The following is a 16,092-nucleotide window of genomic DNA, read 5'->3' on the forward strand; positions in this document are numbered from 1 at the left end:
AAAAAATCTGATTTTTTTTTTGGGATTATATTACATTAATTTGGGTAGGTGAAAGGATAGATAAATTTGAAATTCAAAAGTTAAAATTTAAAAAACAAGTTTGAAATTCAAATGAAAATGAAGGTGGCCCACAAAAAAAGAATATTCTCAATCAACCAATAGGAAACTTGTGCACAGGATTCCTTTTGTACACTAAGTGTACCTTAAATTGCTCCCTCCTTACTGAGTAAAAGTATCGTGCATCAGATTTTTTTTTTTATTTTTTTTTTTCTTTTGAAGAAAAAACAAAAGACAAAAAAAAAAAAAAATCAGTGTTCCTAAGAATCAACAACAATTAAAACTTCCAGTAAAAGAGGTATCCAACTTTTATTCCTCACTTCTGATTTGTAACATAAATTACAGAGTATAAAAATATATCCTAAACTTTTCAGATGTCTCTTTAAAGTATGGCTAAACTCTAAGATACAAATCTATTCCTATGGAAAAATAAATGAAAAGAAAAATACACACCTTGTTCTACATTGCTTTTGTTTTCATTTTCTGTTCTGTGCTTAATTTAAAACAGACTATATTTTGTGTTTCTATTTCTTAAAATACATATTAAAAAGAGCTATCATGTTGATGAGTACACAATAAATTAAGCCACCCCTTGTGCTTATTTTGTGTCTGTGCCAGTCTTGAGTCCTCCTTCTGCAGTAAGAACTACCTGCTGATGATCGAAAGCACACGGACTAGCCCAGTGGTGAGTAGCAGATAATCATGTACAGGCCTGACATCTGAGATTGTATCAAATTGGTTTATTTTTGGCCAGCATTTGCTTAATTCACTCTTGATGATAACTTAGACACATATGCATTAACGCGCATCCCTTTATGCTGCTCACACCTCTTCCTTCCTTTCACTGGCTGCCTTTCACAGCATTTTCCATCACCCAAATTCACTCCACAACAGTCTGCAGGGTCGGGATCAGATAAAGGATTTTCAATAACAGACTTAAATATCAGAGACTTGGTTATTTGGTTAACTCTCATACCTTTATGCTCCTCACATCTTTTCCTACCAGGAGAGGGTGACTTTGTACATGGAGAACTATCAAGTAAAATTACACCACAAATAGAAGAAAACTCGTCGTTAACAAAATTTTCTACCTGAGAGTTATTAGTGCTGGAGTCCTTTGTCATGATTTTTGAGTTGATTGATGCACTAGTCAATCTTCTTCCTTTGTGCTCGGAACAACGTTTTCTTCCTTTAAATGGTGAATTACTACAAATTGTTCCATCATTTAAAATCACTCCACAAATGTGAATTTTATTGGTGTCCTCAGCATTGGCCTCAGGATTAGTAGAAACTAATCGTGGTTGTGAACGAGAAAATTTGAAAACTCGATCAAAGAGGTTGAAATTCTTGTCATAAATATCATGACCTGGTTTGTTGCCAAGTGAAAACTTCTCTGCTTTGATTAGGATGCCTACTTTTTGCTCTCTGAAAGATTGTAGCATCTTCAGAATCTTAGGGATTTTAATGTTTCGGGATGAAATCTTCTCCATTTTAGTTAGAACATCATTAGGACGGCGTGCACCATTTCCAGCTTTGTTCCATGCATAATCAAATCTTTCAAGCAGCTTAGCTTCTGTTCTCTCAGCATCACTTTTGCTCTTCATCTGTTTCACGGTTCAACCAAGAAGCAAACCATTCATAACAAGGAATACCACCTTTAAGATTGCAAAAAGCACTGGGAAAAATTATAGCATTTTTCTTACTTATCCATTTAGGGATAAAATCATAAAATACATATCTAGAGATGCAATGCAGGGATTATCATCCACATATAAACACTGAAAATCATAGAATCGAAATCTAACAGACTGGAGGAAGCTATTAAATCTGAAAGATCTATGCTAATATAATTTCTCACAAGTTTGTCTTATCAGCAAAATACACCAGGAATTCTTCCCCTCTTTACCACTCTAAGTCTTTGTCTACATGAACTGCCCAGGAATTCAGCATAAACTCTGGTTTTCTGGTCAAAACCAACCAGAATACTATCCAAATTCTTTACTGCCATAAAGTACCATGACGGAGCATACACTCAAATTTGGATAATGCTATCTTCACTCTTCAGCAATTTGTAGCATTGAAAAGGGATTTTCAGCTTGCAAATTAAAGTACTAAACCTACACTTTTTACAAGAAATTATTCTACCTCAATTAAAAACTGAAGCTAAACACACCAAAACTAGACGTTAAATTTGGGTGAGATAAACCTCTGCAGCAGTTGTGGTAGCAGCAACCAGCTAGCTAGGAGGGGTTGCAGCAACAGTTATGTCCATGCTGTACCCTTCTAACAAGTTTACTTTTGCTAAGAAAATATCGCAGTCTTCCTTTAAGAAGGATTTAATTTGTGATTAAGCTTAAAACATTGTATCATCCATCAAGATGGATGCACAAATACCTATGTTCCTGTTAAATGATGGTTCTTTACCATTTAGTCCCAAAGATCTTACTTTGTTGGTAATCACTAATCATTTTGAAAATACTCATACACACCAATGTATTACCTATCAAGCATTCTACCAATAAGCTAGCAAAGTAGGGTACTTTGTAGACGTCGTCTTTGGAGCAAATATTTAAAGGCCAGGGTTGAGTGAATTCAGTGAACTTATGTTATTGCTTAAACTATAACAGATAGAAATTGCTACCTAAGAATCAATTGCCTTTGTTCTGTCTATTTCAAATGTAATTCTGATCATATTGAAGTGTTCAGATTCATTCTACCACAAGATTTAACAGCAGTCTATCACTTTTGGTCCTCCAATACTCGTACTTCACACTCAAAAGTCGCAAATAGCTAAAGTAGCAGCACACAGTTCTATCAGTTTTTTTCTCACCGATATAACCAGAATTGTCCTCTGCCCAACAGATCTGCAAGAGGGTCTTGCAAGTATGAAGGTCATGCATTACTTTGATACACAATTTAGTACCAGTGTTCCTTTGGAATGGTAAAAAAAATGTGGGAATGAGCTTAGAAATTTGCATCATGTCTGGTGCAAAATCTTGTTTGGGACGAATGAATGTTCTAAACTAATTTTCTTAAGTCCCATAATAAAGGGCAAATAACTCAATGATTCAAAACCATCTAAAAATATTGGTAATCTTTCTAAGTAAATCCCTTTCACACCTATTGCACTATGTACATTCGAGCTACCGCCATGAACTGGTGATACAGCCAACTTTATGACAGCTTGGAACAAATTCCGAAAGACCAAGGTTTAGTGAATGGCTTTTACTATAGCTTGAACCTAGAGCTACTCAATCTAGAGAATGTGCGGCCTACGATCCGACATTACTCAACATAAAAATTCAGGATTTTTGATCAATTAAATCTATAGATTTAATTTTGAATAACATACTAACTAATCTACTACTCATTTTTGGCATAAGTTTGCTTCTGCATGTATACAGGTGCACTCTTTTCACCTAAACTTATATAAATTGAACCTTTGGTTTTACCTCAAGTTTACTTGATTCCACCTTAAGTTTACAGAACCTAATTAGCCTTTTTAACTTATTCGTATTTATCATTCAATATACTACAATTTTAACAACATTAATATTTTTGTCTCATGATGGCCACATATTATTACAAATTCCACTTGGTAGGAAAAAAAAAATCCCCATTTGCTACAAATTATTCTCTACTTTTGCATGAATTTGCTACAAATTTTTTAAGTAGCTATCTAAGCAAAAATTGAAATCCAAAATCTTCATATTTCTTTAACAATTTGACAAAATCGAAAAACCCTAAAAAAAATTGAATTGGGCTTTTTTCTTTTTTGTGAATATCTGATCAAATTCTTATGAAGATTTGATCAGAATTAGTACTCTAGTGTTTGGTTTGATGGGTCGGGCCAAGACAGGGCAAAGCTAATAAGCGAAGGAAAAGGTTCAATTTAATACAAAACAAAACAAAATTCAAGATCTATAATTAATCTTCTTGACCTTTGCACCTAACAAATTCATATATAAAAAAAAAAAAAAAAAGGGAAATCCTCATTGATAGCAACAAACTATTGCACATTCTCATTGGTAGCAAATTTTTTTTAAAAAATCTCTTAAATAGCATTAGTAATCTAATTACTCTCTAATATAGCGTTATTTTACTAAAACTAACATAATTAAATTAATTGGACTAACCATGGTTACATAATATGGAATGGATTAAAATACCCCTTTTAATTTTGTAAATGCACCCCCATTGATCAATTAAAAAAGGCTCATTCATTGAAGACTTTTGCTGTTCAACACTTTCGAACGTAGTTGTGCTGCTGCGTTGATGATTTTCGAGCGCTAAACAACAATCATCAATCTACCAATTTCAATCCTAATCTCTCCAAGGTGCTAAATTCTCACTTTTCCACCATCGCAACTAGCTTAATTCGCAACATATAAATTACAGAGAAGAAGAGGAAGAAGAAGATGGAAGTTAGAAAAATTGGGGAAATAGGAGTTTTATATAAGAACCCTAGTTTTTGAGGGAGGGAAATCGTTTTAATTGTGTTGGAGGGAAATTATGTAACCATGGTTAGTCCAATTAACTTAATTACGTTTTTTTTTTTTTGACAAAATTAACTTAATTATGTTAGTTTTAGTAAAATAATGCGATAATTAGATTACTAATGCTATTTAAGAGATTTAAAAAAAAAATTTGCTACCAATAAGAATGTGCAATAGTTTGTTGCTACCAATGAGAAATTCCCCAAAAAAAAAAGGAAAATCAATAAAACAGTGGAAAAATCTTGCATGAGCCCAAGAATTAAAATTTGTAGAATCTTGATACATTGAACAATAATTTTGGACCCAAACCCCAATTAAAAATAAAAAGTTGCCAAAAAAAAAAAAAAAAAAACCAAGAAACAACAAATAAAAATGACTAAAAACAAAGAATTAAAATTTGTACAATTACTTACAGGAGCCCATCGATAAACAATAGGATAGCCTCGAGAAAAGATCTCCTTAAATAACCCAAAACCATTAATCAAATGTGATCCATTACGCCCATAATCTTGAAGCCTAGACCTCACATTATCAGCTTGTCCCAAGTACACCACAACAATAAACTCGGTATCGAGTTTCGAAACATCACGGCCCGAATCAGAGTGACAAACCGCAACTCCAATTTCATACAATCCAGGATTACAAATTGGTGGGAGGTTAGCTACTCTGTATCTTTCTGCCCCTTCTTTTTTTGCCTCATAATTAACCCAATCTGATGGACCGATTAGGATTTTCCATTTTGAGAAGGCGGTATCGTGTTTCGTCTGTCGGTAATTCTCCCTCTTTAGCCTTGGTGTGGTGGTGGAGGGAGTGGTGAGGCCTTGAGGCTCTCCTCCCATTTTTTGGAGGTGTGTTTAAAGAAATAACCGTTAAAGTTTAGGCGGCTTTTATAGTTGTAGTTCAATAATTTGATTTATTTTTGTTTTATTTATTTATTTATTTATTTTTGTTTTGGGACAAGGTTGCCCATGTGAAAATGTTACAAATTGTGTGGTTGAATTTTATTTTAATGATTTTATCTCTTTCCCTTTTTATTTCTTTTTCCATTAAAAGGAGATTCGATTATACTTCTTTATGAAGTATTTGCTTTATGGGATTTATTTCTTTGATTTGATCCCTTTTAGGGCCATTATACCAAAATAACAAAAAGCTTACTTGATTTCACGCGGTCACACGTCATTAACGTTTACTTGATTTGATTCCTTTAAGGGCCATCACACCAAACATAGCAAGAACTCGAATTTACTAAGGCATAATTGGCCTCAACACTCTGAACTATGACTTAGGTACATTCAGTATCATATACTTTGTGTAGTAGTCAAAACGCAATAAACTAATGAATTGGGTGCAAAGTGTAAACACAACTTGATACAATTCAAACCTGGAAGTAGAGGTATCAAAACCACACCCGACCGACCCAATTTGAAACTGACTCGAAAAATATCCGTTTCAGATTTCAAATCGCGTGGACATAATACTTTAATATGACTCCACTTTTAAAATTAACCCGACCCGACCTCATCAGACCTGATCTGAACATCCGAAGTGACACCTCCACCTGAAAGTGAACCAGACATAAATTTGATTCGATTTAGTTCGGCCAGCAAATAAAGGGTAAACCAGCGATCTGACATAATTCAAACTTAACTTTACCCAACCCAACTTGAAAACCCAATAATGAGACGTTGTATCTTAGTGACATTGTATCTTACGAAGTACATAACATTTGTAGATACCAAAACGTGTCTCCCCAAAATAAAGCCCAATAATGAGTACATTATAGTTTAATATGGTTTGGGACTTTGGGTTGAATAATGAACTCGATGGTTGCTTGAATAAACTTTTGTTCTAACCCAAAGCCATTTTATTTAAGCCCATCAGCCATTTAAACCTTTTTTTTATATTATTATTAATTTAGCCTAAAATCTTTTGTTTTGCCCATAATCCATACACCTAAAGCCAATTTCTTTTTCTCATAGCCTTAAGCCCTTAATCCAAAACAGTGAAAATTGTGGTTTACACCCGGGTGTACGGTGCATCCAAGGGTATTATTTTCTTATTTCGATGATTATGGCTCATTTATCATCAAATGAGAAAACAAATATCTTTGGGTGTACCGTACACCCGGGTGTACATAACAACCTCTCCAAAACAGAGCTAACCTAAATTTTGAATCTTATAAGCTTAGACGGATAGATAGCCGTTGAAATCGCAATTTCAGTGATAATTCATAACCTCAATTATGACTTAAAATGAAAGAGATATGACTAAAATACCAAATAACTGAGCCTAAATCCGACACTCTTGTACTAGTTTAGCCAAATATTGGAATCTACAAAAGATATTGATCGTATTCTAGTTTGATTAGAAAGTAGACTTGAGCTTTCCAATGATATATTAGCCTTATTTAATTTTGAATTCAGAATCAAAAGTTATGAACATTTTAAAATTGGCAACTTCTGTAGACCGCGAGACACGCAAGTCAAGTTGCGTAACACGCGAATCCCATGTGTGTCTCACAAATTTCTAAACTTTTCAATTTTTTTACTACTCGTGAATGGTTTAGGAGGCATCAACCATCACGGAGCCGGAGCCCCTAACAAAAATAATAAGTCGTTCTTGATCAATTTCCAATTTACTTTCAATCATAAAAATTCCATATTCAAATAAGTTTTATTAAAATAATCAACGGTTTTTTTCACCACATATCCCTGAGTTTGTTTATTCATCATATACTCATGAAAATTTTCAAATTCGTCATATACCCCTAAATTGTTAAAGTAATTCATTATATACCCCTAATAAAAATAAGATAAGTGAAATTTGGTTAAATATAACTCGAAATCACTTTAGATCTCTCCCCCTCATTCCAAAACCACTCCTCTCCTTTTTTCAGCCACTGAAACCACTCCAAAACTCTATAACCATATCCATATGATTGATTTTGAGGATAAGAAAAGAAAATTTAGGGTGGTTTTAGGGGTGAGAAAAGGAATGTGGATGGTTTTCGGGGGTTGGGAAATGTATTTAGGGTGGTTTTGGTTCATAATTAACTCTAATGATTGACAAAACTAACAATCATTAGTCATCACGAGTATATGGTGTATTTTTGTGAAAGCTCAGGGGTATATGATGATTTTAAAAATAGTTTAGGGGCATATGGTGAATAAACAAAAAAACTCAGGGGCATATGGTGAAAAACCCGAAAAATCAAAGTTCTACCTCCGTCTACAAAATAAAAGTCAAAATATAATGTTTTCAAATCCAAAATGGAGATAGCAAAGGATGCCAACCTTTCATGAAGTTTTTTTCAATCGGAATTTTAAAAAGATTTGGTTCAATCGCTTGAGTTACTTCGTTTAGAGACAACAAGTTCACTATCTTATGCTATCACATTGTCAACTATTACAAGACAAAACTTTTCCCACAATCAGGCTATCATGTCTAACTCTAATTGAGCAATCCTTATGAATAGCTAAAACACGTTATATTACCAAGAGTTTTTTGTCACTTAGCCGAGAGTAACAAAATAAAAGTAAACATGTGGATGATCAATCACCTTAATACCTAAAGTTTGTAAGGATGATATTCAAAACATGAGTTCAAATCTCATTTATATAATTTATCTTTGTCATCTCTACAACCAAAAAAATAAACATAAAAATTCTCAAAAATAAATTTTGAATCAATCAATTATCTTCGAATCACACACTCCTTGTTTTAGTAAGAAATAATTTTCTTATACCAAATAAAGTAGAAAGATCAATTTAGTCCATAGTTAGCTAAAATAGCATGAAAACATTAGCTTAATGAGAAAGAACATGGAACAAAGTGGGATTGTCACCGTGTCAGTGGTCCCACAAAAAAATTCTCAATAATTTTGATCTTACCTGTTTATGGGATCAATTTCATTGTCATTATTACAAATCCAAACTTCATTAAACTTCCATACATCAAATTTGTCTAAGCTCTCTTTTTTATCCTCTTCTTTTTTCCTCAATTTCTGCTCCAAGAACATTACCCCTTTTAACATCTTCTTTACCCCTTTTTGTATTTAATCATGCAATAAAAGTTACTTCAGAAAAAAATGTAGAAATCATGACATTTTATTGATTTCCCCAAAACCCCATCTCATTTTTTGCATCATTACTCATGCTTTTGCTGCTCACTGTTCAAAATAACAGAAATTTTTTTCTGTTAAAGCTGAAATAACAGAGAAAATTCATTGTTTTTGATGTGGGTTTTTCTGGGTTTGAGCTAAAATTGGGGTTTTAGTGAAGATTAAAGAGGTTTAGGGTTGAAGAAATTAAGATGAATTCGAATCAGAAGAAGGTGGTTGTTATAGTTGCTGTGAAAGCTACAAAAGAAATTCCAAAAAATGCAATGGAATGGGCTCTTGCTCATGTTGTTCAACCTGAGAATTGCATTAAGCTTTTGGTGGTAACTTCTCCTCAAAATTTTGGTAATTTTTCTTCCATATTTTTATTACTTTTCTTTTTCAGTTTAATTTATTGCTGTTAAGTTTGTTTCTATGATATTTTATTTTTGCTTATTGGGTGTTTTTAATTGAATAATATGCTCTTGTTGGTTTTAATTTTGTCTAACTTATTTTCATCCTGTTTGTATGTAATCATCACTATTATACAATATTCGGGTTTAATTTATTTTGCGAATTGTAGTTCTTGTATTAGACGGTCTAGGGACTAAATTGCCTTAGTACCTGCTGGCTGCTGCTGCTGTAGTAGTACTGCCTCTAACTAGAATTAACTCATAGTGTATGAACATGATGAGGGCTCACTTCTAGAGTGGGTTTTCGGGAGGAAGTCATGATTAATTTGCTTTTGCAGTGCTTAAAGCGTTTGAATTAGCACTTTTCTCGTTTTGAAAGTGAAAAGGGAACTGTTTTCCGCCGCTTTTGGTTGTTTTTCTGCTTTAGAATTGGATGTCTTTCCTAATTTGATCCCTTTCTGGCCGGAAATAATCATAGGTTAATAGGCAGTTCAGAAGGTTTAAGGGATATTAGTTGAACCAGAGAATATAGCATTAAAAATCTTCTCGTCTCAATAGCAATAGGTTTCGAATTTAAATGGGTGTTCCCTTCAGTATATCAGTATATGCCTTAATGTTCAAGAATGGAAAGTCAAGCACTCAAGCGTGAAGCTCTATAACTGAAGCTACCCTTTTCTTTTGATATTTTACCTCTATGTAGTGATCTTCTCTGCTTAAAGCAATTTAGCAAATCGCATCAGAACACCTTCTGAAATCTGAATTCTATACCAGAGAAAGTGCAAATGTATTCTCATGCTTATGCAATAATGTATTTGTGTAACTGCAAAACAATGTTACATTCATGGTTTTCTGCCCAATTTAGTGCTAGGTCATTAAATGTGTATTTCCTCATGGTTACATACTGCCGTTTTATGTGTAAGTCTCTGAGTAAACCCCGATATATTAGTATGAATAAACCTAATATTACTGTGCTCTTTAGCTGAGCTACCTTGCCTATTACTGGTAAGATTTTTATTAAAAATGTGCCCTTTCCTCTAATTCAAATGTTGATTTGTATTTCTCACATGAATCAGTACAACTCCTCAAGAATATAGCTGCTACTTTTTTTACATTTTCATTGCCTAGCAGTCATGGTTTTGAATTCTTGGATCAGTTGGATGAAATTTTTCCCTTTATTCTTCACATCTTTATTAAGACAGGGGTGCTGGGTGCAGAAGATTTGTACACAATAAGATTATTAAATGCAACAACAGTGTTCTAACATACCAATGAAATATAATTGTTTTCTTTATTGCTCACAGCAGTTGTCACTTGTCATTGTAAGATCTATAGGCTGACCTTTGTGCTGAAATTAGCTTGTGCATTGATAGTGACTAGTGAACTGTGAATGTACATCATTCAGGAAAAAAACTTTGGGGGCTTCAAAGGTTTACTTCTGATTGTGCGAGTGGAGCATGGAGATCTCGCACAGGAACCCTTTTGGATCAAGAGGAAGACATTACTGACTCTTGCTCACAGTTGATGCATCAATTGTGTAAAGATCAGAAATCATGCAAGGCTAGTTCTTTGACTGAGAACCTTAAGTAGCTTTTGGTGTAGGCTTGATTAGTCCAGTAGGAGCTTATTCCCTTGTCAATTTCTATACAGATTAATGTGAAGATTAAAGTTCTGACCGGTTCTGTTGACGGAGTTGTGGCAGCTGAAGCCAAGAAAGATCAAACAAACTGGGTGATACTGGATAAGTAAGTAATTTAGTTTTAATTTTCTTTGTACTTGTCCATGTACGTGAACCATATAATTTTCAGAGTTTTCATACTAGGCTAGTATTTAATAGTCATTTACTAAACGCAAGTATTCACTTTGTCTAAGGATGTTGGTTTCTCTCCAGAAAGCTAAAGGATGAGGCAAAATTCTGTATGGAGCAGCTTCAGTGCAATGTTATCATGATGAAAGGATCTCATCCCAAGGTTCTTAGATTAAATTTAACTGGATCAGGTGATGTCGAACCTGAAGTGATGCACTCACTGTCCACCATGTCTGAAGCGTCACGTGCTAATGATGCATTAGATTGCCTGAATACAATTCGGGTGCCAAATGTGACACCCACCAGTAGTCCAGAGCATGATACATCGTACACAGCAACTGATGCTGGAACATCATCTATATCAAGCTCAGATGCAGGGACTTCGTCTTATTTCCTCTCAGGAACGATTGAGGACCAAAGGAAAGCACTTTTATCTGTTGCTAGTGAAATTGATAATCTAGAGGATTCTGATACGGACAATGAATCAATGAGTTCAACAAGTTGTTGTCAGCCATGGATGCTGAATAGTCCTATCGTCGGTAGTGACAGCTTGAAATCTGACATAGATGGGTCACTTAGAACTACAGATCAGATACTGGCCCGTGCATCTATAAATCTGCTGAAGAGATTTTCAGTTGCTGAAATGCAAAATCCTAAGCATAAACTTAATTTAAACTCAACAAGCGTACGGGACGCTATCTCATTGTCCAAAAAGTCACCTGCTGAGCCACCACCACTATGCTCAAAATGCCAACATAGGACACCAACGTTTGGTAAACCTCCACAGTCATTCAAATACGCAGAGCTAGAAATGGCAACCAATGGATTTTCAGTCAATAATTTCTTGGCAGAAGGTGGGTATGGTTCTGTTTATCGTGGGGTACTACAAGACGGACAGTTAATTGCTGTGAAACAATATAAATTGGCTAGCTCTCAGGGAGATAAGGAGTTTTGCTCTGAAGTGGAGGTTTTGAGTTGTGCCCAACATCGTAATGTTGTAACTCTGATAGGCTTCTGTGTAGAAGGCGGAAGAAGGTTGTTGGTATATGAATATATATGCAATAATTCTTTGGATTATCATCTTTATGGTATGTTCGCAAATCCTTATGCATATCAGGCCATTTACTGAAAAGAGATGTGGACTGTTAGAGTTACGTGTATACAAAGTATTTACCTTTAAAGCGAGATGCTTAGAAATATCCCATTTTATTAATACTATTGTGATACAGTGAATAAAATAAGCAACCAGCCCTTTATCTAAACCTCTAATCTCAACTTATTATAGTGTAATTTGTTAGCTCTCCCGGATATATTGCACTTGAAATTGTCTTTACATGCTTTTGTACATTACAATGTCTAATAAAGTATCCTTTACATATATGTCGTGACATATTTTTGTTATACCTTGTTTCCGTGTGGCCTATCACATGTAACTTCAAAATGGAATTTACTTAACTTTGGGGTGTACAGGTCGTAGCAGCAATATATTAGAGTGGCCTGCGAGGCAGAAGATTGCTGTTGGAGCTGCTCGAGGACTGAGATACCTTCATGAAGAATGCCGAGTTGGCTGTATAGTTCATCGTGATATGCGACCAAACAATATCCTGTTAACCCATGATTTTGAACCATTGGTATGCTTCTTTCCATTAATATTTACTAGATTGTTTAGAAGAATTTTCCCATCATACACTTGCATAGAAGATTGTCAGTATAAATCATCACAAGTTGTTGATCAAGTATTCTGTACAGAGCTATATTGATCACCATTTAGAATTTGATGTATTCTATTTCCTCTTTTTCTTTCTTTCTTTTTTTTTTTTTTTTTGTTCAAGGATGCCGTGTCCTATATCTATAAGTTTCATAATTTTCTTGAACAAGCTAACTATGCACGATATATCTCTGATTAATAGGTTGGGGACTTTGGATTAGCAAGGTGCCAGCCTGATGGAGGTGTAGGTGAGGAAACTAGAGTTATTGGAACATTTGGGTAAGTTCAGTACTTCGGTGACAACTTCCTGTTATTATTATTAATAATTGCAAGAGATAGTTACATCCATGTTATATGCAGGTATTTGGCTCCAGAATATGCTCAAAGTGGTCAGATTACAGAAAAAGCTGATGTCTATTCATTTGGCATAGTGTTATTGGAACTTATCACAGGACGGAAAGCTGTAGACATAAATCGGCCCAAGGGAGAGCAATGCCTGACTGAATGGGTATGATTTTGATTTTCCAGGTATCTTATGATAACCCATGTCTCTCAAATGAGTAATAAAATTGCATTAATTGGATGGTCATTCAGGCACGGCGTGTAGTTAAAGAAGAGAATCTCAAAAAGTTGATTGATCCATGTTTGGGAAACAGCTATGTGAAAGAGGATCTTGTTTCTATGCTACATTGTGCCTCATTGAGCATCAGAAAGGATCCTGATTCGAGGCCTCGCATGTCTCAGGTTTGAAAGTCTGCACCATATTTTAGGATTTTTAGGCAATAAATATAATTCAATTTGAGTTCTGAAAGTCTGCACTATACTCTTCATTTCTTCAAACAACTGGTACAGTTCATTTTGAGCTCTTATGCCTCTCGTAAGCTAAGATCTAGCTTTTGTAATCTGGACTGGGGTTGAGATTTGAATCTAAAATTTGAATTTCAATTAAGTCATGAGTGTGTTAGGAAAAATAATCAAAGGGACGTGAAAATCACTGTCCTTAAAGTATTATTTGCCCCCACTAAGTTTGCACTTGGGAGATGGCAAAGATACTTCCAAGATTTCCCTAAGAACTAGTGTTTAATGACTGCAAAAATCAATACACACTCATGAACGTTGTTTCCAGAAATTTTACAGAGAAGAAAAAGAAAAGAACGTAGTTTAGTAAAAACAATCATGTTTTATTTATAGAGAAAAATACAACAGATAAGAAGATACAGTTTTTTTAATCTTATCTTCTTAAATCACCAACTGACACAATTATCCATAATTAACTTATTAATTACGAATTTATTTAAAAAAAAATAATTAAATAAATAAGTAATTAATTAATCTGTCAATTACTAACCGCGGCGCGTGCAGTCGTGCAAAGTGCTCTTGATATAAATAATATATATACCAACACTAAGCTCATGCACAATCTTTTCTCTATTTTCAAACACATAGAATAATGCAAGCATTATAAATATTACAAGTACATTTTATTTTGTCAACGTGGGAAACAAACAAATCATTATAATGTTGACATCATCAAAGTACACAACATTATAAAGCAACTCAAACTTTTCTAAAATTTCTATGTGGGATTACTCCTACACAAATTGTTAGAAGACTATCTAGGAAATATTTCAACAAAGATCATCCCTTGTTAACTTTCACAGAAATCTTCCATGTGTAAATCGCTTTATGCTGTTGCATGACATGCATAAATGCAACAGGTTTACATGAGGTTGGGCATTGTTTGGGTGGGATTGGGGGGAGGGGGGGAGGGGGGTCATAAGGAGCTGCAGGTGATGCCCTACTGTCAGAGATGAATGTATCATTGGTCAACATACAAATAGGATACGTCATTATTGGCTTAGTTAGCCGCATTGACTCTTAAAGATCATGCTCAGATAACCCAAAAAAAAAAAATGTTGGTTATTAGGAATTTGAAATTAACGCTAAAACGCTTTTTTTAGTTGTGCATTTTGGACAGATTTGTAATCAATCTAAATTTATAGATCAAACTGTAATTTGAATTTTTAATCCAACTTTCTAAACGAGCGATTGATTTCTGTAACCCCCTGTGAAAATTTAAAACCAGAAGCAATAGGCAATGTGCTTTATTGGGCTGGGAGGAATCAAACATGATCCCAAGTACCAAACTGTAAGGCATGTGAAGTAATAATTCCCAATGTAGGAAGCTCATTGTAGCTGAAGATAGTAGTAATGCCGGGGCCTGCTTGAAAGTCTGTTTACATACTCAACTTTTAGCCTATTGTTATGGTTATTTCACTGTTTTCAGCTAAATTTGGCATTGTAAAGTTAAACAGCATCCCCCCACACCCCCAACAACGTGTTTTGAATTAAAAACTACCATATCCTCACTCGAGTAAAATATTTGATCCCACAACTTGGGATGTGGAAGGCCAAGCCAACCATGATCTCCATGATTAATTTATCGTCATGTCCTGATTTATGTTTGCTTATCTTACTCCACATTGTTGACAATAAGTTGTTTATTAGGTTCTGCGGATGTTGGAGAGTGGCCACTCAAACTCAATGGGTTAATTTAAAGGCTCTAGATCCTGAACAATACTTCAGCAGAAGTCCTTGGCAAAGTAAATACCTTGTTCAGCTCTGAATTCACTTCGGACATGCACTGGAAGTTCTGTGCAAATGATGAACTAGTGCTAAGAAGCTGAAGAAATTTTGTTTGAAGCACCTCAGAATGACTATTAGTGCGAGTTCAACTCACAATGTCTGCAAACATGCAGCAATCTCCATGCAGAGCCACACAGAAGATGGAGACTTCATGCCAGATTTCTATGTTTTTTTAGTAGTGATATCTAATCTTCCTTATCTACCTCTTTCATACAAAGCGCGTTTGTAAACTAGTAGAGCCCATATGTGATATACTGTGGCACTGTGCTGTATAGGGTCATGCAGGCAAATTGAAGGTGTACAGATTTAATAAAGCAATCATGCACACATATTCTTGTATTATTTCATTACTCATTCCTTAATAATATAAAGATCCCTAAGGGGACTACTTTGCTTAATTTTGTAGGATAATTTTGCCCTATATATTTCTAATAAATACAAAAGCTCATCTAATTAAAATTTTCATGTCATGTTGATCTCTTTTAGGCTTATTGACCCTATACTCTTATAAACATTTTTTCATTGTTGTGACATATAACACATATTGACGTATTTAAATGATCTTCTTGTTGTTGAGCTTAAACTGTTTGATCTTTAATTGTAAAATTCAAAGTAGAGTTTTCTCAACTTTTTTTATTTTACGCTTAATTAACATGAAAATTTCTTAACTTATTTTGATAAAATTAGTCAAATTACAATGAAACAAACAAAGGCTAACTTTTATCTAACCCTTTCTTTTTATTAGTGGAACTCGTGGACTTGTGGTCCACTAATCAAGGTATAAACTAAATATTATTGCATATAAAGTATTGGCTGAATATGTCATCCGGTTTTACTGTAAATCCACCTATCCAATACATAAGGTAAAACTA

General features: G+C 34.3%; 2 protein-coding genes across 3 annotated transcripts; one reads left to right on the forward strand and one right to left on the reverse strand.

The window, feature by feature from the left end:
- Positions 1 to 414: 414 nt before the first annotated feature.
- LOC110716641 (protein EFFECTOR OF TRANSCRIPTION 2-like) lies at positions 415 to 6,101 on the reverse strand. Of its 2 annotated transcripts, none has more exons than XM_021895287.1 (3): positions 4,967 to 6,101; positions 1,034 to 1,661; positions 415 to 952 (listed from the first exon to the last, which is right to left on the reverse strand). In XM_021895287.1, the coding sequence occupies exons 1-3, from the start codon at positions 5,390 to 5,392 to the stop codon at positions 819 to 821; spliced, it is 1,188 nt and encodes a 395-aa protein (XP_021750979.1). In that variant the 5' UTR covers positions 5,393 to 6,101; the 3' UTR covers positions 415 to 818. The 2 variants fall into 2 exon arrangements, with proteins under 2 accessions (XP_021750979.1, XP_021750980.1); XM_021895288.1 differs by having other exon boundaries at positions 808 to 952; positions 1,149 to 1,661; positions 4,967 to 6,097.
- Positions 6,102 to 8,420: 2,319 nt separating this feature from the next.
- On the forward strand, positions 8,421 to 15,631 carry LOC110716580 (inactive protein kinase SELMODRAFT_444075-like). Its single transcript, XM_021895207.1, has 9 exons — positions 8,421 to 9,015; positions 10,465 to 10,619; positions 10,710 to 10,804; positions 10,951 to 11,954; positions 12,337 to 12,497; positions 12,777 to 12,853; positions 12,935 to 13,082; positions 13,169 to 13,318; positions 15,083 to 15,631. Exons 1-9 carry the CDS (start codon positions 8,865 to 8,867, stop codon positions 15,125 to 15,127), a joined length of 1,986 nt encoding a protein of 661 aa, XP_021750899.1. The 5' UTR covers positions 8,421 to 8,864; the 3' UTR covers positions 15,128 to 15,631.
- The last annotated feature ends 461 nt before the right edge of the window (positions 15,632 to 16,092 follow it).

The sequence above is a fragment of the Chenopodium quinoa genome, unplaced genomic scaffold (genome assembly GCF_001683475.1).
Source record: "Chenopodium quinoa cultivar QQ74 unplaced genomic scaffold, ASM168347v1, whole genome shotgun sequence".
NCBI lineage: Eukaryota > Viridiplantae > Streptophyta > Magnoliopsida > Caryophyllales > Amaranthaceae > Chenopodium > Chenopodium quinoa.

What these genes read in the sequence shown, in the direction of transcription:
- LOC110716641 (XM_021895287.1), bottom strand. Translation starts at nt 5,392, where the DNA reads ATGGGAGGAGAGCCTCAAGGCCTCACCACTCCCTCCACCACCACACCA. An exon ending in TTGTTTATCGATGGGCTCCT is followed by an intron (nt 1,662 to 4,966) that starts GTAAGTAATTGT and finishes ACCGTGAAACAG; the next exon opens with ATGAAGAGCAAAAGTGATGC. An exon ending in AAGATGTGAGGAGCATAAAG is followed by an intron (nt 953 to 1,033) that starts GTATGAGAGTTA and finishes CCGACCCTGCAG; the next exon opens with ACTGTTGTGGAGTGAATTTG.
- LOC110716580 (XM_021895207.1), top strand. Translation starts at nt 8,865, where the DNA reads ATGAATTCGAATCAGAAGAAGGTGGTTGTTATAGTTGCTGTGAAAGCT. An exon ending in AACTTCTCCTCAAAATTTTG is followed by an intron (nt 9,016 to 10,464) that starts GTAATTTTTCTT and finishes TACATCATTCAG; the next exon opens with GAAAAAAACTTTGGGGGCTT. An exon ending in AACTGGGTGATACTGGATAA is followed by an intron (nt 10,805 to 10,950) that starts GTAAGTAATTTA and finishes GTTTCTCTCCAG; the next exon opens with AAAGCTAAAGGATGAGGCAA.